At 44.7% G+C, this 25,328-nt stretch overlaps 1 protein-coding gene across 1 annotated transcript in view; it reads right to left on the reverse strand.

Annotated features, from left to right (window-relative positions):
- The window catches only part of MYO18B (myosin XVIIIB), a 276,767-nt gene that overhangs the window by 107,912 nt on the left and 143,527 nt on the right, over positions 1-25,328 (reverse strand). Inside the window, exons 23-28 of the mRNA XM_083717843.1 lie at positions 24,442-24,507; positions 24,177-24,305; positions 22,413-22,556; positions 19,696-19,785; positions 15,088-15,207; positions 155-263 (exon numbers count right to left, since the gene is read on the reverse strand). Coding sequence (XP_083573969.1) covers positions 155-263; positions 15,088-15,207; positions 19,696-19,785; positions 22,413-22,556; positions 24,177-24,305; positions 24,442-24,507 — 658 coding nt within the window. The remainder of the gene's footprint in view (positions 1-154; positions 264-15,087; positions 15,208-19,695; positions 19,786-22,412; positions 22,557-24,176; positions 24,306-24,441; positions 24,508-25,328) is intronic.

The following is a 25,328-nucleotide window of genomic DNA, read 5'->3' on the forward strand; positions in this document are numbered from 1 at the left end:
GAATGGATTTGGAAGGAAGGAAGAAAACGACATCTCAAAACACAACTTTTTGGTTACCTAAAATATGGTCCAGAATTTCAGAGAGTGAACTTAGACTTGGAGGAAGGAGATGCCATGAAGTAAGAAAGCCTGCCATTTGAAGGATGCCCCCTACCTTTGCCAGAGCTGCTTGCCCCAGTTTCGTGCAAATGAAGCTGCTGCTGTGCCTCTTCCAGCTGCTTCTCTGCCGACTCCAGCTTCTTCTGCAGTTGGTCATGCTTGGTCTGAAACAGAAGAGTGACTCAGATGGCCTGCTCCATATGCTGCACAGCCATTGTGTTCCTTAATAATAATAATAATAATAATATTTTTTTTATTTATACCCCGCCCTCCCCAGCCAAGGCCGGGCTCAGAGCGGCTTACAAGCAATAATAAAAACACGATGAATGATTACAACTTAAAAACAAAAATAAAATACAACATTAAAATAATGGAACATTAAAATATTAAAATGTAGCCTCATCACAGGAGGAGAAGGAAAAGGAAAAAAAAAGAGAGAGGGAGGGAATCAAATTGGCTCCAAGCCAAAGGCCAGGCAGAACAACTCTGTCTTACAGGCCCTGCGGAAAGAAATCAGATCCTGCAGGGCCCTGGTCTCATGAGGCAGAGCGTTCCACCAGGCCGGAGCCAGAGTTCCTTGCAGGCTCTCAGGGACCAGGTTTCCCACAGCAATCCCAGAAGAGCCCAAGTGCCAAGTGTGTGTCCTTAAAAGAGAGCTCCAGTCAAACCCTCAAAAATATACACAGGTGTTAAAGGGAGGGCTGGTACATTTGAACTCACATTCATGTCCACCACCCACAGTTGCTCCCACGGAGCCTCTCAAGAGGTTATGGATCTAATAATAATAATAATAATAATAATAATAATAATAATAATAATAAACAATTTATTCTTTATACCGCACCCATCTCGCTGGGTTTCCCCAGCCACTCTGGGTGGCTCCCAACAGAATATTATTATTATAAATATTAATAATAATAATACGACAAAACATCAAACATTAAAAACTTCCCTAAACAGGGCTGCCTTCAGATGTCTTCTAAAAGTAAGATATTTATTTATTTCCTTGACATCTGATGGGAGGGTGTTCCACAGGGCGGGCACCACTACCAAGAAGGCCCTCTGCCTTGTTCCCTGTAGCTTCGCTTCTCACAGTGAGGGAATTGCCAGAAGGCCCTCGGAGCTGGACCTCAGTGTCCGGATAGAACAATGGGGGTGGAGGCACTCCTTCAGGTATACTGGAACGAGGCCGTTTAGGGCTTTAGAGGGCAGCACCAACACTTTGAATTGTGCTCGGAAACATACTAGGAGCCACTGCAGGTCTTTCAGGACTGGTGTTATATGGTCTCAGCGGCCACTCCACTAGTCTAGCTGCTGCATTCTGGATTAGTTGTGGTTTCCGGGTCACATTCAAAGATAGCCCCACATAGAGTGCACTGCAGGAGTCCAAGTGAGAGATAACTCATCCTGAGTGTTCCATTTCAACAGCAAGTTATACATCTTTGACAAAATCTTAGTTTTGGGTTCTAACAGTTCTGTTTCTAATTTTGATTTTTCCACCTGGAAGCCAATTTTCTTGTCCAAATTATATGCCTCCATTATCTGATAATAATGAAGCCAATCTCGCACTTTATTCTTTAGTTTCTCAAAACTCTGCAGTTTCAGTCTATCTCCTTCTTGTTCCAAAATTTCCCAATATTTCGGCCATTTGGCCTCCATATTGAGCTTTTTCTGAGCTTTTGCTTCCATTGGGGACAACCACCTTGGGGTTTTATTTTCCAATAGATCTTTATATCTTATCCAAACATTAAACAATGCTTTCCTGACAAAATGTTTTTTAAATGCTTTATGTGCTTTAACCTTGCCATACCACAAATATGCATGCCACCCAAAAACATTGTTAAAACCTTCTAAATCCAAAATGTCTGTGTTCTCAAGAAGCAGCCAGTCTTTCAACCAGCAGAATGCTGCTGATTCATAGTAAAGTTTAAAGTCTGGCAGGGCAAATCCACCCCTTTCCTTTGCATCAGTTAATATCTTAAATTTTATTCTGGGCTTCTTGCCCTGCCAGACAAATCTAGAAATACCTTTCTGCCACTTCTTGAAACAGTCCATCTTGTCCACAATTTGCAGTGTTTGAAACAACAACAACATTCTAGGCAGTACATTCATCTTTATAGCTGCAATTCGACCCAACATGGAAAGCTTCAAATTTGACCAAATTTCTAAGTCTTTTTTCACTTCTATCCAGCATTTTTCATAATTATCTTTAAATAAATTCCCATTTTTAGCTGTCATATTAATCCCCAAATATTTCACTTTCTTAACCACAGTCAGATCTGTCTCATTCTGAAACCTCTCTCTTTCAATCGATGTTAAGTTTTTCTCCAAAACCTTAGTTTTTAACTTGTTCAGTTTAAATCCTGCCACCTGACCAAATTCTTGAATTAATTCTAAAACCCTTTTGGTACTAGATTCTGGCTCCTGTAGCGTCAATACTAAGTCGTCTGCAAATGCTCTCAGTTTGTACTGTTTGGCTCCGACCTGTATACCTTCTAATCATATTCAGCAGAACCTCCAGGACCGATATAAAAAGCAATGGGGAGATTGGGCACCCCTGTCGTGTCCCTTTTTCTATCTCAAATTCTTCTGTTACCACATTATTAACAATTAATTTAGCCTTTTGTTCAGAGTATATTGCACCTATACCATTTTCAAAACCTTGGCCTACCCCCATCCCATGTAGGTTCTTTTTCATAAAACTCCAAGAGATATTGTCAAAAGCTTTCTCCGCGTCCACAAATATCAGAACTGCTTTAGTATTTATATTCACTTCTAATTTTTCCAAAATATCAATTATGTTCCTCAAATTATCAGACAAATGTCTTCCCGGGAGAAAGCCCGCTTGGTCTTTATGGATCTCACCCATCAATACTTTTTTCAATCTCTTGGCCAAAATGTCAGCAAAGATTTTGTAATCCACATTTAATAACGATATAGGGCGGTAGTTCTTGAGCTGAGTCTTTTCAGTCTCTGTTTTCGGTATAAGTGTGATATAGGCCTCTTTCCACGACTCTGGTGCCCTTTTCCCTTCCAAGATTTCATTGCAGACTTCCTTCAAAGGTTGTAATAACCACTCCTTCAAAGATCTATAGTATCTGGAAGTCAGCCCATCCAGTCCTGGAGATTTGCCCAATTGCATATTTTGGATGGCACCTTCTACTTCCTGTTCAGATATTTTATAGTTCAACATTAGTTTACTTTCTTGAGAGATTTTTTGTAATCCATTTGTCTTCAGAAATCGGTCTATATCCATTTCTTTCTGTGGCCCTTGTGAGTATAATTGCTTAAAGTACCTCTGGAAACAGTTTCTAATCTCAATTGGATTATGTATGTTCTTTCCTTCCACTTCTAAATTTGTAATAGTATTTAGTTTTTGTCTTTTTTTCATTTGCCAAGCCAGCAGTTTCCCACATTTATTCGCTGATTCAAATGTCTTTTGTCTCATTTGTTTAATTTTCCATTCTATTTCCTGATTCGTCAATTGCATGTATTGTACTTGATATAATTTTATTTCTCTCAGAATCTCCTGCGACTTTGGTTTTGCTCTCAATTTCTTCTCCCCTTCTTTTATTTTCTCCAAAATTTTATCTTTCTTCTCATTTTGACTTCTTTATTGCATTCTGTTGTATCAGAAACCCTCTCATAACAGCTTTGCTTGTGTCCCAGATTACTCTTTTTTCTACATTAGTGTTCATGTTTATTTCAAAATAGTCTCTCAAAGTTTTTTGGGCCTTTTTATAAACTTCTTCATCTCTAAATAAGGTGTCATTCACCCTCCATCTGAAGGAGCCAGTTGTTATTTGCTTCATCTCCATCCTTACAGCGTTATGGTCGGAGCAAGTTTTTGGGCAGATTTCCACTTTCTTTATCTTTGGTGCCATTCCTCTAGTTACCCATATTTGGTCAATTCTAGTCCATCTCATCTTGGCTTCAGAAAAGAAGGTTCCCTCTCTCCCCAAAGGGTTCTTTGTTCTCCAAATGTCCACTAAGTCCATATTGTCTGTCATCTCAAAAAAAGTTTTTGGTAGTCTACCATCCTTGGTGACTACCTGTCTTTGTGCCTTGTCCATGTTTGTAGATACTACTGCATTCATATCTGTCAGGTCTGCCGCTAGGTCCCAGCTCACAGAGGACCAACGCCCAGTGGATATTATATACAAAAGTCTTTATTGAAGTTTAGTTTCCATTTCCAAGCTCTGGGCGCGCAGGCCCACGTCTTAACGCTAGACCGGCTAAGTCCCCTCTGACTCACTGCTCCACCCACACCAGTTTAAGATTCTAGCCTGGCTCCACCTCTTGCGCTGCTCTTTCCTGCGTTGGGTCCTTCTGCCCTCTGGGGTTCCCTCCTTCCTGGACTCCTCTGACGCGGAGCCTCCTGAGTCTTGCCCCTCCCTCCGGCGGGCTTTAGGACCTGGCTCCCTTCCCGGGCTCCCCGCTGTGCCGCGCTCCTGTACATTTGAACTTGGCGCGCGCGCCCAGCCGGTGACTTTCCTTCTGACCGTTTCCCCGCTTCCTGATGTGGGTGTTGCCAAACCTGACTCCTCTCCTCCCTCTGGTGGTGAGGACACTGGTCCCGACTCCTGGGACTCCCCCTCCCCACTGCGCTCTGGTGGAGACGCTGGCCCTGATCTCCAGCTGCTGTTCAGAGACTCCCCGCTGGCCCCTCCCTCTTGAGGTTTCTCCCTTGGAATCTCCCTTGCTCTGGCCACCGGCGCTCCCTTCTGTGAGTCCTCCGATTCGCTAGAGAGGCTTGTGGAATAACTCTGGCCACTGTCACTGCCTGCGCCCCCCTCGTACTCCTCCTCCTCACTCTCCATTTGCTCCCCCTCCTGTGTCTCTCCTTCTGAACCCCTGACAATATCCACCATCAGAATCAATTTATGGTCCAAATAGTCCAATAAAATCTCATGCAACTTCTTGAAGAATTCAGATTTCCCCTCATTCGGTGCATAAATTCCTACAATCAAAAATTTCTCTCCTTGAACTTGAATTTCAAGTGCCAGGAATCTTCCCTGTTCATCTTTAAAAATTAGTTTCGGTAATAATCTCTCCTTTGCATATATCACAACTCCTCTTTTTTTAACTTTATCAGATGAGATAAACTCTTGTCCCACTCTCTTATTAATGAGTATTTTCCTGTGTAACCTCGTTACATGTGTTTCTTGTAGACAAATCAAGTCCAATTGTTCCTTTTTTAGTATATGAAAAACACTTTTTCTCTTCCGAGGGGAGTTAAGGCCGTTACAGTTCCAACTTAGAAGTTGCAGAGCCATGATGGGGTTACTTCACTTTACCTCCAACTGCTCCAAGTAACTGTTCTTGTTCTGTCGGTGGTGTCTCTTTCCCTGGACCGTGCAATCCAAAAGATAAGTTTGCTATGTCTAGTATTCCTTTTTCCAGTGCTCTTGGGTCTTCTCCGGATTCTGCTTCTTTTTGTAGGTCTTCTTCGTGATCTTTCAAAAACCTGTCTTTGTCGTTGACTGTTCTTATTTTTATCTTTCTTCCTTTATATTTAAAAGCTAGGCCTTGGGGAAATTCCCACCTAAAGAGAATTCTGTTTCTTCTCAGCAGGGCGACTAGATCTCCGTAGTTGGGCCTTAAGTCCAAAAGATGTTTTGGAATGTCCTTAAAAATCTCCACACTTGAGTTGTCAATTTCCAAAGTTCTTTGATAGTGCAGATTCAAAATTTTATCTCTCTCCTCTTTTGTTTGGAAAGTAATCAAGCAGTCTCTTACCTTATTCCTCCTTTGTCCTTTACCGAGTCTGAATGCACTCACTATCTTAAATTCTTCCTTCCCCAAATCCTGTTGCCAAAAATCTGTAAATTCCTGTGTAAGAAAGTCAGCCAAATTATCTTTCTCACGTTCTGGTACCGCCCTGATTCTTAAATTTCTTTCTTTCTCTTTTAATTCAATCATAGACAGTGTCAGACCGTGGTCCTCCAATTGTTTGTATACTGGTGGTATCTTCTCTTGAGTAACAGTTGCAATGTCTTTTGCTTCTTCAGCAATCTTTCGGGTCAAGGCAGATTCCTGTAATAATTTTTCAATAGACTGTGTATTGGTGTTCACCTTCTGTCCCAAATTATCAATGCTTGTGGTGTTCAAATCAATTTTAGCTGATGCTTCAGTTACTTGTTTATTTGTCTCAGCTACTTGCTTAGCTAAATTTTCCAAAGATTCATTAATTTTTCCAAGTGCCTGTGCCAAAACGTCTTCAGACGACATAACTTTTGGTTTAACCTGTGGAGGAGCAGCCCCTGATATGCCAGATGCTCCAGATGTAGAAGCCCTTCGCTGCTGCACAATATCAGTCCGATAGTGTCTCCCAGACCTAGTAGTTTTTTCCTGTGCCAACTCTAACTTTCTTCTCTCATTTGCCATAACACTCTCATGAGAATCCAAGGTCAATCCCACGGTTGAAGGATTTGTTTTGGAAAGGAATTTTCCTATAGCCCAGTTGTTGTTGCAACAATGTCAATGCTCCTCTAGGGGGACACAGTTACAGCCAAAGTTTGCAACTTTTTAGAAACAAAAATAGTCCTTGTAAGTCCCCCAACTCACTTAAAAACAACAGTTTCAATACAGTTAAAAGTTACTTTAAAATCAGGAGAAGTCCAGAAACACTGTATCTCTCTCGCAGAGCTAAATCAAGAGTCCTTAATTTGCCGACAGGCTTTCCACCGGTCGGCTTTTCCTGTCTGGGGGCAGCCTGTTCCCAGGTTTTAGGCAGCGGATTTTAGCTTCCTTTCTCCCCTTTTCTTGCAGGTAAATATACTCAAGCCTTTTCCCCTCCTCTCCTGCAATCTGGAGGGGAAACCACTTTTTTGATGTTAAGATTTAAGTCTTTTCTGAATGTCTTTCAAAGTTTCCGCTTTACAGTCTCTTTGCTATGATCTATTTACAAGAAGGGAAGGCAGACTTCCTGTTTATACCTTCCCGTTTCGGTGTCGAATTTGCTTATTTTTTCTCTGTTTAATTCAGTTTAATCCTACTCACGGGTAGTTGCTTTCAAGTCCAATTGTCCCAGGAAAAAGTCAGCGCTCTCTGATAACGGCTGTGCGGCTTCACTCCGCGGTAGTTGGGGCATTCTTTGGCACTGCCCTTCTTTGGGATTGGGATGTAGACTGATCTTCTTCAATTCTCTGGCCACTGCTGAGGTTTCCAAATTTGCTGGCATATTGAGTGGAGCACCTTAACAGCATCATCCTTTTAAATTTTAAATAGTTCAGCTGGAATATCATCACTTCCACTGCCTTTGTTATTAGCAGTGCTTTCTAATGCCCATTTGACTTCACTCTCCAGGATGTCTGGCTCAAGGTCAGCAACCACACTATCTGGGGTGTTGGTATGAGCTTTCGTGTGCATGCACACTTCTTCAGATACACTGAAACAGAAGTTTCCAGACCCTTCTATATAGTGAGAAGGTGGGGAGGGGTATTACTCAGAAGGGTGGTGGGAATGGGTGATTGGCAGATAGCTGTGATGAGCCTGTTGACGACTCTTAACGACTGCAATAGGTCTTACAGGAAAAAGCAAGGGGTGAGAAGGTGAAAAATGGCTTTGTCATGTATAATGAGATAAGAATCCAATGTCTTTGTTCAGACCAGGTCTCTCCATGGTTTTAAGTTTGGTGATAAGTTGCAATTCAGCAGCTTCTCTTTCCAGTCTATTTCTGAAATTCCTTTGTAGTAAAACAGCTACTTTGAGATCTTGTATAGAATGTCCTGGGAGATTGAAGTGTTCTCCTACTGGTTTCTCTGTCTTGTGATTCCTGATGTCCGATTTATGTCCGTTTATTCTTTGGCGTAAGTTCTGGCCTGTTTGTCCAATATAGAGAGCTGAAGGACACTGTTGGCATTTGATGGCATACACAATGTTAGACAATGAGCAATTAAATAGTCCCGAGATGGTATGTGTGATGTTGTTGGGGCCAGTAATGGTGTTGTCCGGGTGTATGTGGCAGCTAAGTTGGCATCTGGGTTTATTGCAGGCTCTGGTGCCAGTGTCCGTGTTAGGTCTGGTAGTAGTATTATTGTGGGTTAGGAGTTGTTTAAGATTGGGTAACTGTCTGTAGGCAATGAAAGGTCTTCCTCCCAGAGCTTGAGAAAGAGAACTGTCATTGTCCAGGAGAGGTTGTAGATCTCTGATGATGCGTTGTACTGTTTTAACTTGGGAGCTGTATGTGATGACTAGAGGTGTTCTGTTATTTTCTTTTTTGGGTCTGTCTTGCAGCAAGTTCTCTCTGGGTATCAGTCTGGCTCTGTTGATCTGTTGTCTAACTTCATCTGCTGGGTATTTTAGTTCTAAAAAGGTTTGCTGTAGATCTCTTAGGTGAGAGTCTCTGTCTGTAGAATTGGAACAGATGCGGCTGTAACGTAGTGCCTGGCTATATACAATGGACTGTTTGGTATGTTTGGGATGGTAGCTAGAGGCATGTAGATATGTTTGTCGGTCAGTTGGTTTACGGTATAAGGTGGTGTCTATGCGCCTATCCTGTATTTTTATAGTAGTGTCCAAAAAATGTATTTCTTGCATAGATTGATTCATTGTTAGGTTGATTGTGGGGTGAAAATCATTGAATTTCTGGTGGAAGGTGTCCAGGGTCTGTTGACCATGTGTCCAGATGATAAAAATATTGTCAATGTATCGCAGGTACAAGAGAGGTTTGAGTGGGTAGGAGTTTAGGAAACGTTGTTCTAAATCTGCCATGAAGATGTTGGCATACTGTGGGGCCATGCGGGTGCCCATTGCTGTGCCGCTGATCTGAAGGAACAGGGCATCACCGAATTTGAAGTTGTTGTGGGTAAGGACAAATTGGCAGAGTTTGGTGGCAAAGTCCGCTGTGGTTTTATCTGAAATGGTGTTCCTTATAGCTTGTAAACCATCGTTGTGTGGGATGTTGGTATACAGATATTCCACATCCATAGTAGCTAGTATTGTATTGTTGGGAAGATTATTTAAAGATTGTATTTTCCTCAGAAAATCTGTGGTGTCACGTACATAGCTGAGAGCACTGATGGCATATGGTTTCAGAAGAGAGTCCATATAACCGGAGACACCCACTGTAATAGTGCCAATACCTGAAATGATGGGGCGTCCTGGATTTCCTGGTTTGTGTATTTTAGGTAGAAGATAGAAAGTTCCTGGTCGAAAGTACCCTTCTGAGTAATACCCCTCCCCACCTTCTCACTATATAGAAGGGTCTGGAAACTTCTGTTTCAGTGTATCTGAAGAAGTGTGCATGCAGACGAAAGCTCATACCAAGAACTAACTTAGTTGGTCTTTTTTTTGTTTTGACGATGGCAGACCAACACGGCTACCTATCTGTAACTGTACCTGGGGTGTGTGAGCCATCCATATCTTTCTGGTATAATTCCGCTGTGTATTCTTGCCACCTCTTCTTGATATCTTCTGCTTCTGTTAGGTCCTTACCACTTTTGTCCTTTATTATGGTAATCTTTGTATGAAATGTTCCTTTCATATCTCCAATTTTCTTGAACAGAACTCTGGTTTTTCCCATTCTATTGTTTTCCTCTATTTTTTTGCATTGCTCGTTTAAGAAGGCCTTCTTGTCTCTCCTTGCTCTTTTTTGGAAATCTGCATTCAATTTCCTGTATCTTTCACTATCTGCCTCACATTTTGCTTGCCTTCTCTCCCCCGCTATTTGTAAGGCCTCGTTGGACAGCCACTATGCTTTCTTGCTTTTCATTGGGATGGTTTTCATTGCTGCCTCTTCAGTTTAAGCTTGAATTTTGCTATAAGAAGCTGATGATCTGAGCCACAGTCAGCTCCAGATCTTGTTTTTGCTGACTGTATAGAGCTTCTTTATCTTTGGCTGCAGAAAATATAATCAGTCTGATTTCGATGCTGCCCATCCCATCTGGTGATGTCCATGTGTAGAGTCGTCTCTTGTGTTGTTGGAAAAGAGTGTTTGTGATGACCAGCTTGTTCTCTTGACAGAACTTTATTAGCCTTTGCCCTGCTTCGTTTTGAACTCCAAGGCCAAACTTGCCAGTTGTTCCTTTTATCTCTTGACTCCCTACTTTGGCATTCCAATCCCCTTATAATGAGAAGAACATCCTTCTTTGGTGTCACTTCTATAAGGTGTTGTAAGTCTTCATAGAATTGCTCAATTTCAGTTTCTTCAGCACCAGTAGTTGGTGCATAAACTTGGATTACTGTGATGTTAAAAGGTCTGCCTTGGATTCGTATCGAGATCATTCTATCATTTTTGAGATTGCATCCCAGTACAGCTTTCGCCACTCTTTTATTGACTATGAAGGCCACTCCATTTCTTTTACGGGATTCTTGCCCACAGTAGTAGATAAATGACGGTCATCCGAGCTGAATTCTCATCCATTTTAGTTCATGATGCCCAGGATGTCAATATTTATTCTTGCCATCTCATTTTTGACCACATCCAACTTACCAAGGTTCATGGTTCTTATATTCCAGGTTCCTATGCAATATTTTTCTTTACAGCATTGGACTTTCCTTTTGCTTCCAGGCATATCCACAACTGAGCGACCTTTCGGCTTTGGCCCAGCCGCTTCATCAGCTCTGAATCTACTTGTACTTGTCCTCCGCTCTTCTGCAGTAGCATGTTGGAGACCTTCCGACCTGAGGGGCTCATCTTCCAGTGTCATAACTTTTATATACCTGTTTTGTCCATGGAGTTTTCTTGGCAGGGATACTGGAGTGGTTTGCCGGTTCCTGCTCCAGGTGGATCACGTTTGGTCAAAACTCTCCACTATGACCTGTCCATCTTGGGTGGCCCTGCACGGCATAGTTCATAGCTTCTCCGAGTTATTCAAGCCTCTTCGCCACGGCAAGGCAGTGATCCATGAAGGGGAATGCTCTTCTAGGCCTCATCAACTGAGATCTAGTGTCCCTATCAAGGGAATTCAAGGCAGTATTCTGCCTTGGCCTGGATGCCACGATTTAAGAAGGTCCCTTCCAGCTTTACAACTCTATTATGCTCTGCATTTAGAGCAGGATCAGGGTTCCTCTGAGAACATGCTCAGCACAGCATGCTTTTTTCAGTGGGTCTGGGAGGGCTCCCTCACAAAGGGAAGCATTCACCACCCCGCAGAACCCATCGCCCAGCCCTTCCCAGCTCGCTTTTATGCGCCAGGATGGGCAAGGATCAAGGAGACAGGTGGTCGATTTCACTTGTCCAAGCAGCCTGTCCTCATCCTCAAGGGTAACAGATTAAAATTGATCCCATACAACTTGACTAGACAGCACTCTCTCACTCCCATGGTAGAGTCTACCTCTTTCTGAATCCGAGCAACTTTATCTGCAAAAAAACTTTGCAAAATATTGTAGGAGATTTTTGGGTCCTTACTGGGCCCCAATGGCGAAAGTGGTTCCGTTACATTGTGAACCACCTGAGAGAGTCTCCTGCTGCTGTTTTCTGCAGATGCAATAGAGGCGGTGAAGAAGGTCCTCTTTGCTGTTGCTATCGCCACTTGGTAGGCTCGATGTTGAGCTCTAACCTGTGTCTAGTCTGATTCAGAATCAGTTTTCCACAATGATAAGGAAGAATTTAAAAAATACTGGGAACCCTTTATGTTGTATTTACAGAAATACTGTAAAGAAATGGACTCACTAGCAGGGTTTGATTAAACACTTACAAGTGAGAAAATAAGACCAAAGTTTATGTAAGGATAACATGGAACGAAATTGAAATGTAAGATGTAATTATGAAAGAAATTTTGACCTAGATCCAAAAGCTAAAATATTGTCAAGAATGTATAACTTGCTGTTAGAATGGAACACACAGGATGAAATGGTTAAGTCAGCTATGATTAAATGGGCACAAGACATTGGACATAACATTATGGCGGCAGACTGGGAGCAGTTGTGGACCACCGGTATGAAATTTACGGCATGTAATGCCTTAAGAGAGAATATTATGAAAATGGTATACAGGTGGTACATGACTCCAGTCAAGCTTGCAAAAATCTATCATTTGCCCGATAATAAATGTTGGAAATGTAAAGAGACTGAAGGTACTTTTTTCCACCTTTGGTGGACTTGCCCAAGGACTAAGGCCTTCTGGGAAATGATATATAATGAATTGAAAAAGGTATTTAAATATACTTTTTTGAAGAAACTAGAGGCCTTTCTCCTGGGCATAGTTGGCCAATTGGTGTTAAAAGAGGACATAACCTTTTTTATGTATGCAACAGCAGCAGCAAGAATACTTATCGCAAAGCATTGGAAGACACAAGATCTACCCACTGTGGAAGAATGGCAGATGCAAGTAATTGACTATATGGAGATGGCAGAAATGACTGGCAGAATCCGAGACCAGGGAGAAGATCTGGTGGAAAAGGACTGGAAGAAATTTAAAGGCTATCTGCAGACACATTATAAAATCTATGAGTGCTAAAAGGATGTGAGATATAAAATAATATGGCATTAGTGAATAAGTGATGATTATGTAATAAGGAGTTTAATAGGGATGAAAATACGGAAATAAGACTTATTTAAATATTTTAACAGATAATGGGATTTAAAAGAGGACAGGGATTTGCTGAATTTGATGGTAAACAGGAACACAGGGAAGGGAGGTGTGGGGAAGCCAGGAAACAGGGTTAAGAACTTAGAATTTCAAAAGAAAAATGTTTTTTCTTTCTTTTTATGTACTCTTTATATTCTATACTTTATGTTTTGTAATGTTTTGTATTGTTTTGTTTATTATATGTTTTTATGTATTCTTATAAAAAAATTTAATAAATATCTTTTTTTAAAAAAGAAATTTTGACATAAAACTGAAAAGAAATTAAGAGCATTAAGGTATATGAGTATAAAAATAAGATAATAATTAAGCAGAAGTAGTAAATATTTAAAGAACCAGAAGGCGAAGTTGAGGGAAGTCATGGTGGGATGGGGTGTCTTTTTCTTTTACAGTATATAACAAATGTTACATTGTGTTGTTTGAGTGACTATAAAATTGTAAAAATCCAATAAAATTATTTTTTAAAAAAACACAATGTGAGAGTCTGCCACCGCCGTTCTAACCATCTCAAAGTGATTATTTCATCACCCTCAGCCCTGGAGAAAACCACAGGGCTGTCCGGGCTCTGTGCAATCGGAACTAGACAGTCGATAGCCCTGGTTAGCTCTGCATTCCAGCGGGCCACCAGGGAATCAGCTGAAAGGCCATCAACATGGGATAAAACTTCCCCTACCAGTCTCTGGAAACCATTTGGATCCATTAAGTGGCAGGGGCGGACCATCCAAATTGGTCCCACCTCCCTGCAGAGGGGAAGGGTCACAGAGAAGTCCAGTTGCACCAGGAAGTGATCCAACCATGGCACTTCTTTAGTTTCACTTTTACTCAGTGTCACCCACATCCATAGAGGTGAACACCAGGTCTGAGGCATATCCACGACTATGAGTTGGGCCAAACTTATTCAGGGACAGCCCCATGGAGGTCATGCTTTCCATGAAGTCCCGAGCGGCCCCTTGTAAGGTCATGTTGGCATGGATGTTAAAACCCCCTAGAAAAACCAAACTAGATGTCTCCAGGAGAACATACGCAATGACCTTAAGCAGCTCGGCCAGGGGATCCTTGGTACAGTGGGGAGGTCATTACACCAAAAGGAATTCTGTACTGCCCCTATTGCCCAACTTCCAGAGCATGCACTCAGAAAACTGGGTCTTCCCAATAGGATGTCTGGTGTAAACTAATGACTTCCTAAAAGTCACTGCAATCCCCCCTCCCTGCTCACATGACCTGGGTTGCTGTGCGTAAAAGAAACCTGGTGGACAAGCAGCAGCAAGAACAGACCCATCTGCTTCATTCAACCAAGTCTCTATTACACATGCAAGGTCAGTCCCAAAGTGGAGTCCAGTGGAGTTCCCTGAAGCAGTCAAGCCATGGTTCATCAACAGAGAAAACAGAGCAAACAGAGAGTCTCTGGATTGCTTCCCTGTGCCTCTCCACTTGACAAAGAATATGATCCTCACCTGCCCTGAGCCTCATCCAGCTGAGTGTCCACAACCTCCTTCCGGACCTAACATGATCTTCATCTGGTCCACTAGTGAGTTGGGCTGTGTTCCCTTGCCTGCTTTAGTTTCCTTGAGTGCACTTTCTGCTGTTTCCAGAGCCTGCCGTATCTGTGAATATGGGGATACCTCTGGTTCTGGTGATGTGTCTCATCCCCTGGCTCCTGTGAATTGTCCACTAGCCACTCAACATCCTCTGAAGCACCATGAGTACCTCCTAAGTCCCCAATCTCCCGTCTTCAGCTGTGCACCAAACATGGCTGCACCCCTCACTGGGATGCGCCTCCCTTTCCTTGGTGTCTTGCCAGCTCATGACACTGGCTTTCTCAGTTGAGCCCCGAAGATCAGCAGATAAGGCTTTGACCTTTATCTGGATCAAGACTTCTTGGAAGTGCACCAGCACTATAGAGCACCATTCCCAGGGAAGTTCTACTCCCTCTTTGAACATCAAGCATAAAATTGATTCCCTGCCCCCAGCAGCATATAGGAGAGGAGCCTGGTTTCCAAGTGGCTTGTCAGATGCTGGAAATAGTAAGTGATGGGACTTTAAAATTATTATGACTGAGGGTTCATACAGACTTCCTTTTGTGCCATGTTTCTAGGCAAAGGTCAGGGCTTTAAGGTGCCATGTCTGAGATTTCCTTGCAAAAACCTGTTCTTTACCGCTGAATCAGAGCAAATGGCAATCTGTAGAAAACCAAAATTGCTGTTTGTTCCAATTCAGCATTAAAGAGCAGGTTTCCACTCTGGATTTTTAAATGTCATGCAAACGTATCTTCTTTCTCCGACAATGTATAAATGGACATCCTAAGGGGAGGGTCTGCAAAATGTCTTGGGCTGGCCCTGCAGGGCTGTTTGGGTGAACAGGTTGCTTTTCCTCCATGTCCTGTGGAGAAATTGTGCAAAGACCCAACATACAAGTTCCATCTCGCTGCCCCCCCAGCCCTCCCGTTGGGCACATACCTGCAGCTCTCTGACCTCTCTTGACCCTCTCAGTCTTTCAGCTCGTTCACCTTCCAGGACCTGACAGGCAACATCACCTTTCAAGCGTTCATCTGACAGCTCCGTCGTGAGGTCTATGATCTGAAGTGGGGGGAAGAAATGCAACAGGTCGCATGAGGCAGCTCTGAACTTGCTTCAATCAGGCAAGCGGGGGGGGGGGGCGTTGTGCAGTCAAGGGCTCTCTCAAGCATTCCTGGTGTTCAGAAGCACCCAAAATTTAAGCTGCTTTCTTCTTGTTGTATTGCAGGAGATTGGACTGGATGACCCTTTTAGCCCCTTCCATCTCTACGATTCTATGATTCAGTGTCTTTCATTGCTCTCCATTCGACCCCAGCAGAATCCAGAATGAGCTAAGGCTGCAAATGTTCTTTTTCCAGACATAAAAAGTAAAGCCTCCCCAAGGCCAAACCCTTCACGCAAGTCCCACTCTCTCCCCAATGCATTTTCAAGGACCCCAAATGAAGCAATGAAAATGAGGAAGCCCCCCGTCTGGGTCTCCATTAGGCTCCAGATGCTGCTGACAATATCTAGGGACCCTGGGAACAAGTGAAAATACATTTCCCATGGTTCCCAACATCCCTAGAGCAAACTGGGGAAAGGCAGGTTAGCCCACAATGGCCTTTATGTAAATAAACAAATTAGCATCTATTTCTATAAGTTAGTTTGTGCAAATATTACACAAATTTCTGTGGTGTGTGTGAGAGGGAGGGAGGGAGGGAGGGAGGGAGGGAGGGTGTCGTGGGACAGAGGGAGATATGCCTAAGTGGCCACCTTAAGTGAACCTGAGTCTGGATGGGTTGAGGTGGAGTAAACTAGGAGAAATCCCTTCTGCAAAATAAATAAATACAGTGGAAAAACATTATTCAAAAGCATAGACTTCTGCATAATAAATACAGAGCCAGTTGTAACTTCACTTCAGGGTTGCTGCCATCAGGTGGGGTGCCTACTCTTTAGAGCACCACCCTGCTTCCTGGTGAGAACTCAAACACTCTCCCAAGTTTCTGGACATACTTGGCAGGCGGTGGGGTATGAGATTCACTGCTTTGCACTTTGATATTATGGCCAGCCAATTTACTGGAGCTTTCTTGTCCCCCTGTGACATTTGGGGAGCACAGGGTTCTCTCTGAAAAGTGTTGCAGCCACTGCTGTGAATATTTGCCCTCCCTTTCTGTGATCCCCATAAGAGTTATCAGTGAGAATGGTTAAGAGCGGTAGACTCGTAATGTGGTGAACCGGGTTCGCTTCCCCGCTCCTCCACATGCAGCTGCTGGGTGACCTTGGGCTAGTCACACTTCTCTGAAGTCTCTCAGCCCCACTCACCTCGCAGAGTGTTTGTTGTGGGGGAGGAAGGGAAAGGAGAATGTTAGCTGCTTTGAGACTCCTTGTTGTGGTTTAGTCGTTTAGTTGTAAAAGTCCTTTACCTTTACCTTTACAAATCTTTTCAAGCAATTTTCTCTGATATAACATATTTTTTTAAAGTTTATGATTACTTTTATACTCCACCTTCCCTTGAAGCAGCTCAAGGCGGCACACACAATTCTCCCTCTCCCTATTTTATCCTCTGCCCCGAGGTCACCCAGTGAGCTTCATGACTGAGCAGGGGCTGTTTGAACCCTGTTTTTCCAAGTCCAAGTCCAGCACTCTAATCATTCCGCTGAGATTTTTAGTATTACTTTCATTAATATATGCATTTAGTATTTTGACAGAGAGCTGTGATTGGTATGCATATTGTTTCAGGAGCGTAAATTTAGGAAGGTTTACATTTTAATGGAAGCCACACCAAATATCTTCACCATCCCTAGGGAGTGATTACATTAGAAATGTTCAATCCAGGTCGGTTTTCTTTTCTGCCCCATCATAGTTGCTTTAGGGATTCTAGCTGCTCCCTTCTCTAGCACACCTTCATGGGGACACAGCATATGGGGCACAGGAAAGGCCATAACTCAGCTGCAGAGCATGTCTTCAGCAAGTCCCTGGTTCAGTCCCTGGTATCCAGGGGGGCATAGCATGGGGGCTGCTAGGGTGAGAGCCCCAGGCCCATGGGGGGGCGTGCTGCTCATGCCACCCTCCCCAAGCCAGCCCTGTGCCACTTTATGATCATATCCCAGCCTCCCAAACGGCTTAGGGAGGGAGGTGTGAGAAGGATGCAACAGCCTTGCACCCTTCGGTCCCAGCCTGAATTGGGTGTGCTAGACATCTCCATTTGGCCAAACCGCCCTCATGTGCCCCCCTGACATCACAATGGCTTCAGGAATGGGAGGGTAGATAAAATTCTGACTGTGCCAAAAGGGAGATCAGCGGTTTCAGGCGTGATCACGGAATAGTACTTCCTCCTGAGTTAATAATAATAATAATAATTGTCAGGGGTTCAGGAGCAGAGGCACAGGGGAGAGAGGTGATGGAGAGCGAGGGGGAGGAATCCGAGGGGAGCGTAGGAGATGACAGTGGTCCGAGGGATTCCATGAGCCTCTCCAGCGAATCGGAAGATTCACAGAAGGGGGCGCCGGTGGCCAGGGGTAGGGGGTTCCCAAGGGGAACGCCCCAGGAGCAAGGCAGCAGCAGGGACTCCCAGAGCAGTAGTTGGAAATCAGGACCAGCTTCCCCACCAGAGCGGAGTGGGGGGGGGGGAAGAGTCCCAAGCATCGGGGCCAGTGCATTCCCCACCAGGAAGAGAAGACGAGACAGGGCTGACCACGCCTCCATCGGAGAGTCAGACAACGGGGGGGAGGTCAGATCCGGCCAACGTCCCGGAAGGGGGAAGCAGTGACACAAGTAGTGTGACGGTTAGGAGAAAGGTCACTGGGTTGGCGCGAGAGGCAAGTTCAAATGTACAGGAGCGCGGGACAGCAGAGAATGAGGATTGGGAACCGGGTCCTAAAGCCTGCCGGAGGCAGGGGGAGGAGCTAAACGACTCAGCGTCGGAAGAGTCCAGAAAGGGCAATGCCCCAGCGGGCAGGAGGACCCAGAGGAGGAGAGAGCAGCGCAAGAGGTGGAGCAGGGCTAGAATCTTAAACTGGTGTCAGAGGGGAGGAGACTCAGACGGGACTTCGCCGATCTAGAGTTCAAGACGTAGTGCTGCACGCTGTGGCTTTGAAATGGAAATTGGACTTTAATAAAGACTTTTGTACATTATCACAGCCTAGCGTTGGTCCTCTGTGAGCTGGGACCTAGAGGCAGCTCTGACAATAATAAATTTTATTTATATCCCGCCCTCCCCAGCCGAAGGGCGGCTAACAACAGTCAACAGTTTTAAACAGTTTTAAACCACGTAAAATGACAGAAATAAGGTGGGTCCTGGATACATACAGTAGTTTTCCAAGTGTCAGAGGCAGAGGCATGAAGTTGCATCTTGAGCATTTGCCAGAAGCTGAGTGTAGACTAATCTATACTGGTGAGTTAAATGTTAGAAATGTGTGGTAAAATGTGACACCAGAGGGCACTGCAGAGCAGTGATCTGTTGCCAATGAGAAATTGCATTGGGGACTATAGTTTTTTAATAGTGTGTTTTAAATAACATTTTCTAGATCAGTGTAAATCCAGCCTGTATTATGAAGGTGCTAGATGCACCTCTGTGGGAAGGAGTTCCACAGCCCAGGGTTGCCATGGAGAAATGCACACTAAAAAGCTGCTGAATTTTCATTAGGACTTCTCTTTTTTTTAATGTGAACTGTGCACTGCTCTGGTTTCACCAGAAGCGGCTTAGTCATGCTGGCCACATGACCCAGAAAAAACTGCTCCCTTGGCCAGTAATGTGAGATGAGTGCCGCAACCCCAGAGTCGTTCAAAACTGGACTTAACTGTCAGGGGTGCCTTATCTTTACCTTTTTGTGCAGAACTGAACTTAAGATGAGAAAAGCACAAAATGGACAGAAACTGAAATTGCCAGGGCCACCCATCCCTGCAGGCTCTGCCATCCAAACTTTGGGAAAACAGAGGAGTAATTATTATGCATGCTGCATTCAACAAGAGGCCTGTCACATTTCGATGTACAACCATGTCAAGCACAGTTTCACTGTTGCAACTTGTTCTCCCAAAGGAGGTTGGGAGCCACTGCTGCAGATGAGCCTTTTCAGGTTGATTCAGCAAGTCTCTTCATTTTATTTATTTAATGAGAGCATTAAATAAATTAGTTAATGCTTATTTAAATTAAATTAATTATTTAAATTAAATAAATGTTCACCCAAAAAAATCTTCCAGAGCAGCTTACACACAACCAGCAAAAACAAGACAGTGCCTGCCTGCAGGCCCAAAACTAAAAAGCAGAAAGGAACAGGGAAGGAAGGCAGGGGAGAATCACTCTCAAACGCCAATTCCTAAACAGTTGTTCTTATAAGGACCAGCTTGAATTATTGTTGTGTGAATTAAGAAAAAACGCAATCTTTGTTTAAACACCTCCAGTGAGGAAGAGTCCAGTGCCTTCATTGGAGGTTTTCAAGCCAAGGTTTTAGCTGAGATTCCTGCATTGCAGGGGGTGGACTAGATGGCTCTTGAGCTCCCTTCCAACTCTACAAATCTATCATCTTGCAACCAGAAGCAAGGACAGAACCTCACACGGTTTCTATTTCTGACCTTGCTTTCCAGCTGTTCTGTGCTCTGCCGAAGCTCCTGCCGTGAAAGTTCTGAATTTTCCAATTTCTTTCGCAGCAATGCCAACTCCTCCTAAAAATGGGGAGAAAGAAGAAAACACACCCTCTTTGAGCCTTCCTGTACCCTCCATTTGTTTATAGGCTTTGATTCTGTACTTCTCCCTCTCAACTGTAAAATCTTTGACTGTATGCTCCTTTTAGTTAGATACCCCCCTTTTGCTTTGCTGTACCTCATGATGTACTTTGATAGTGCAGTATGGATAGAAACTATACATAAACATGAGCACAACAGGGTATGGGAGAATGTGATGCTAGCATCCAATACCAGGATGAAGGTCTACCAGGCTTGTGTGTTGAGCACGTTGCTTTATGGAAGTGCAAAACAAGGATGTGCTCTCACAAGCCCACATTCCCAGCATGTTCACACTCCTGTCTCAGTGATGTCTACACTAGCTTGGTAATATCCACAGAATGGAAGATGTCAGGATCTCCAAGGAGCTGACTCCACTATGTGGAGCTGACTTCAGGCACCAGGCCAACTTTGTGTTACAAAGATGTCTGCAAACATGACATGAAGGCTGGCAATATCAACCATGCCATGTGGGAATCCCTTGCAGACAACTGACAGTGCCAGGAGACACACAAACAGGTGACCAGAGGTGGAATAACTGCTGGGAGGAGCTGCAGAGAGAAGAAACGCCATGGTGCATTTGCAGCAGCACAACTGGATGCCTTCATCTGCCCCGGCTGAAACAAAACATGTCTCTCCTGCATTGGTCTCTACAGCCCCAGAAGGCTCTGTAACCTTCTAACAGCTTGATCTCACCCCCGCCCGCCAAGGCACCCTGTTCCATTGTCACCAGAGAGAGACAGATGGCAGCAGAATACAACATGCATGCATAAATGACAACACTATCCTAGACAATTACGTCCTTGAGCGTCACCAGTTCTACATGCTACATAGTGACAGGATGGTCACAGAATAATTCCCTGATTACTAGTCACCATCACATTATGGAAGGTGTGTGTGAAAGAGAGAGAGAGAGAGAGAGAGAGAGAGAGAGAGAGAGCAGTTGTGTGCTTCCCTAGTTGTGTGTCTGGGGTGTGTGCAGGTACAACCACAATGTATACTTCAACAGCACCACCAATGCACCCCCACTTCATGCAATGATTCTTGGAGGCGATGGGACCACCAAGCATCAGCCTTGACAGAGAGGTTTTGCACTTAGTGTGAGCAGAAGTTGGCACTGTGACAAAACCCCACAGCGTTGAACGCTCCTGTTCAAGTGTCCAGCCAGCAGCTGTTCTATTCACTTCCCTTCCCATTTTCCATTTCCTTTTCCACAAGGAGTCAGCATTCCATGATGTCATGTTAGCTACATAAGGAAAACTGAGCCAGTGTGGTGTAGTGGTTAAGAGCGGTAGTCACGTAATCTGGGGAACCGGGTTCGCGTCTCCGCTCCTCCACATGCAGCTGCTGGGTAACCTTGGGCCAGTCACACTTCTCTGAAGTCTCTCAGCCCCACTCACCTCACAGAGTGTTTGTTGTGGGGGAGGAAGGGAAAGGAGAATGTTAGCCGCTTTGAGACTCCTGAAGGGGAGTGAAAGGCGGGATATCAAATCCAAACTCTTCTTCTTCTTCTTCTTCTGCTATGGGTGGATAGCAAGGGTGAGAGTCCTGTGGGCCCCTCCAGGGGCGGCTGGGCCCCAGCTCCTATCATCCTCAACAACCAGCCCATTTGGCTGCTGGGAAGTGGGAAGCCATCACCCACTGAAGGGCAAAGTGCTGGGCGGCAGCCACCTACTGCTAAGAGGGGAGAAATTAAATGGTGCGCACTCGGGGACACCACTGAGGCAAAACGTAAACTAGCCCCTGGGGACTCGCCAGTGAGAATCAAGTCCACCTATTCATTTGCCACATGGGTTCTGTCAGGCTTGGTCACACCACAATGCGACAGGATGCTGTGATGAAGGGAAAGTGACATATTTCATTTACAAAATGTTTTAGGTTCAGCAGTTGGCTGGTTGGTCAAATGGCAACAGGTAAGATATAAACAGGCAGGCAGGCAAAGATGCCTTGTATTGGCTCAGATTATTTGTATTTCATCAGAACATAAGAACAGTTTGCGGGAACAGGCCAGCATCCTGACCTCAGAGTAGCCACCCAGATGCCTATTATGGGAAACCCCCAAGCAGGATCCAAGCACAAGAGCCCTCTCCTCTCCTGGGGTGTCCAGAAGCATTGCTGCTTCCAGCTGTGGAAGCAAAACTGCAATGGCCAGTAGCCAGTGACAGCCCTCACGTTCTTGAACTTGTCTAATCCTTTTGAAATTGTCTCTTTTGCATCAGCCTGTGACCTGGTCCTTCTAACTGAAGTTGCTGCAGATCAAACCTGGGACTTCTGCATGCAAAGGAAGTTCCCTTGCCTGTCACAGATCTATGGGCCCTCTGAGACAGCACCTTTTAAGCACTGTTCTAGTAATTACTGAAGTACTGAACATGATGACTTTGGGGGTTCTATAATTTCCCATTCCATATCTCTATTCATTCAATTTCCCCAATACAGTTGGTGCCAAAAGTATGGAAAAGAATGATATGGACAGTGGCTTTGCTCTGTGGCTCATGGGAGTCCCAGCAGAACCCCTCAGAGGTCTACCTCACCATGTCTGTCCTCACCTGTCCTTCACAGTTGTCACCTACCTCTCTGACTCGGAGCTGACCTTCTGCAAGGCTGGTGCTCAACAGTGGCCGGATGCCACACATCAGTTGCCACCAGGGCCAGCCCTTCACAGCTTGGAAGATGGCCAAGTTCTTCTGGATGCACCGAGCAGCCAAACGCTGAATCTGAAAGGAGAGCAGGAGTCCCCCTCAGAGCCCAGAGGGAGCAAACCATCCCAGGCAGCTGTGGAGAGAGGGAACTCTGCCCTGGGCTAACCTGGGCACTGGGGCTCAGGTTCAACTACTAAACAGTGGCAGCAAGCATTCCCTCCGCCCAGTCCCACCCCCAACACTGCATGGGGCAGAGAAGAGAGGGGAGATTGTTCTGTCTGGGAAACAGAAATGCTTGTGCTGATGGAGCAAGCATAACAGCACAATTCCTCCCTATTATTTATTCAGGGGCACCGACTTATAAAAAATATTGGGGGGGGCGGGGGCCCATACCGACTTATAAAAAATATTGGGGGGGCCCAAGACCTCCAAACCGCTGCTGCTGGGGGAACGAAAGGGGCGAGCCCCGGGCTGCCCCGACCTTAAGTGAATCTGTGAGGGCCCGCCCTTTACGGCAGCCGATTGGCTGCCGCCATGGGCGGTGAATATTAATGAGCTAGGGGGAATCCCCGCTTCTCGCGGGGCTGACGCCAGCCCCGCGAGATTGTTGATGGGTCGAGAGCCCGCAACCCCACCCCCTCTCTAGATCGGGAGTGGCTTTGTTTTAACTCATTACTGAATGTATTTTAAAAGGTAACTATCGTCAAACAAGGAAAATAAAAAATACCAACATAATTTTGTGATTTTACAAAGCATAATATAACTAATAATTTTCTTAAATTATTGGGGGGGCAGAGCCCCCCCAAATGAATTTTTGAGGGGGCTCGGGCCCCCTCAGGCCCCATGGAGTCGGCGCCTATGTATTTATTTCATAACATTTATACACTGCTTGATTGCTTTTTATAAAAAGCTTGAAATGATTTACAAAAAGGAGATAACAATGAACTTATCAATAAGAAAAAATTATAGCAATAATTTAAGACTTTCAAAATGTTAAAATAACAGTAGACTTTGTAAACATCTGGGTAGGTTTTCCTAAACAAATATGTTTTTAGCAGGTGCCAAAAAGAGTAGAGCAAAGGCGCCTGCCTGGTAGCACTAGGCAGGGAGTTCCAAAGTGTAGCTGCTGCCACACTAAAGGACAGAGTTCTTATAAATGCAGAACAGGGATTATGGGGCACCCAGAACAATGCCAATTCCGCAGATGAAAGCAGTTGAGTGGGTGCATCTGGCAGCTAAACTGATCCCAAGTTGTTAAGGACTTTATGTAGTAACAGTAACACCATGAACTTGGCCCACTAGCAAATGGGCAACCAGTGCAGACCTCTGAGCACAGGAATGATATGCTGACAAGGCCTCCCTCCTCTCCGCAATCGTGCTGTAGCCAACTGCAGCTTCCAAAGCAAGTGCAAGGGAAGCCCCTGAGTAACTGACGCAGGAAAAGAGCTGGTTCAGAGTGGAGCAGATGGCCTTCACAGGTGCTGGATGCTATTTCATTAGGGAGTCTTAAGCTAGGGTTCCCATATTTCAAAAATTGATTTTTTATTTTTTATTTTGCCCAAAGTTGTTTACGACAGCAGAATCACAGCTATGAAGAAGCTGTGGTGGTGGATTTGCTCAGCAGCATCCCAAGAGATGTTAACATTTACCATGACAATAACCCCTGGCTTTGCTAATCTTCAAAGAAGAGGTTACCTTTAATTTCTTATATTTCTGACGGGAGAGAAACCCCTTGCAAGCTGCTTGGAGGAAAATCAGATTCTGAGACACCAGTTTTTCCCTCTGCTTTTCTAGCCTAGAGAGGACTCCAGCTTTCAGGAACACCTGCCCAGAAAGAAAGAGAGAGAAAATCAAGCCACAGGATCCGAGCAGGATAAAAGTAGGGGATGCCAAAGGGACAACTCAAAAGCTGGCATTCCTCACAGGGTGAGCTCAGGACCCCCGTTGACTTCCCCTGTACCTGAGTGCGACCCACAGCAATGGTCTTCTTCTCCAAATTGAGGGCCTGGATGAGCTCCTCCAGAGCCTGAAGAGAAAGGGAGAAGACATAGGAATGAAACTCTCCACATCTCCTTTTCTACCCAATAAGCAGAAGCTGGGGGGGAGAGAATGGGGGCTTGTCCCCCATTATTGATCTCTGCATTATCCAAAACCCCTTGCAACCTTCCAATGAGCCCCAGAAGTCTGTGACAGAAGTCAAATCAAACACCAACGGAGCCAAAGATTTCTGTAGGTAAGAAAGGGATTGAACATGGGTCTTCAAGAACAGACCACTTAAAAAAGTATAGTTAAAACACATCAAAACACATTTAGAATCAGCAATTAAAATGCAGTTTGACCTTACAGATGCTCAGTGTTCAGGACTGTCTGCACCTCAGTTTCCAAAGTCCTGTCTGGACAGGAAGGCCTTAGCCTGCTGGCAGAAGGATGAGAAACTGGGAGCCTGTCTAGCCTTTCTTGGGATGAGATTCCACAGCATGGAAGCGGCCACAGGAAAGGCTTGCTCTCACCATGCCTCTGATGTCATGGGACCAAGGGAATTCTGACATTCGTGGGACCAACATGACTATCTTGCCTGCCTTATGTAACCAGCCCAACCCACCAGCAGCTTGGCAAAACTTCCAATGAAAGAATAAAACTAAGAATAGGGACAAGCTGCATTCCTCAACCCATACCCTTGATTTCCCCGCAGCACCAAGTAACAACATTGACCTTTTCTGACTGTCAAGATTTTCTTTTTGAAACCTGAAGTCTTAACTGAAATGCACATGCACAGCCTTTGTTGCCCCGTGCAGCGCTCTCTCATGCTCTCTCTCTCTCACACACAGATCTGCAATTCAGCTCCCA

This window comes from Podarcis gaigeae (assembly GCF_964106915.1).
Source record: "Podarcis gaigeae genome assembly, chromosome: 16".
In the NCBI taxonomy this organism is placed as follows: Eukaryota; Metazoa; Chordata; class Lepidosauria; order Squamata; family Lacertidae; genus Podarcis; species Podarcis gaigeae.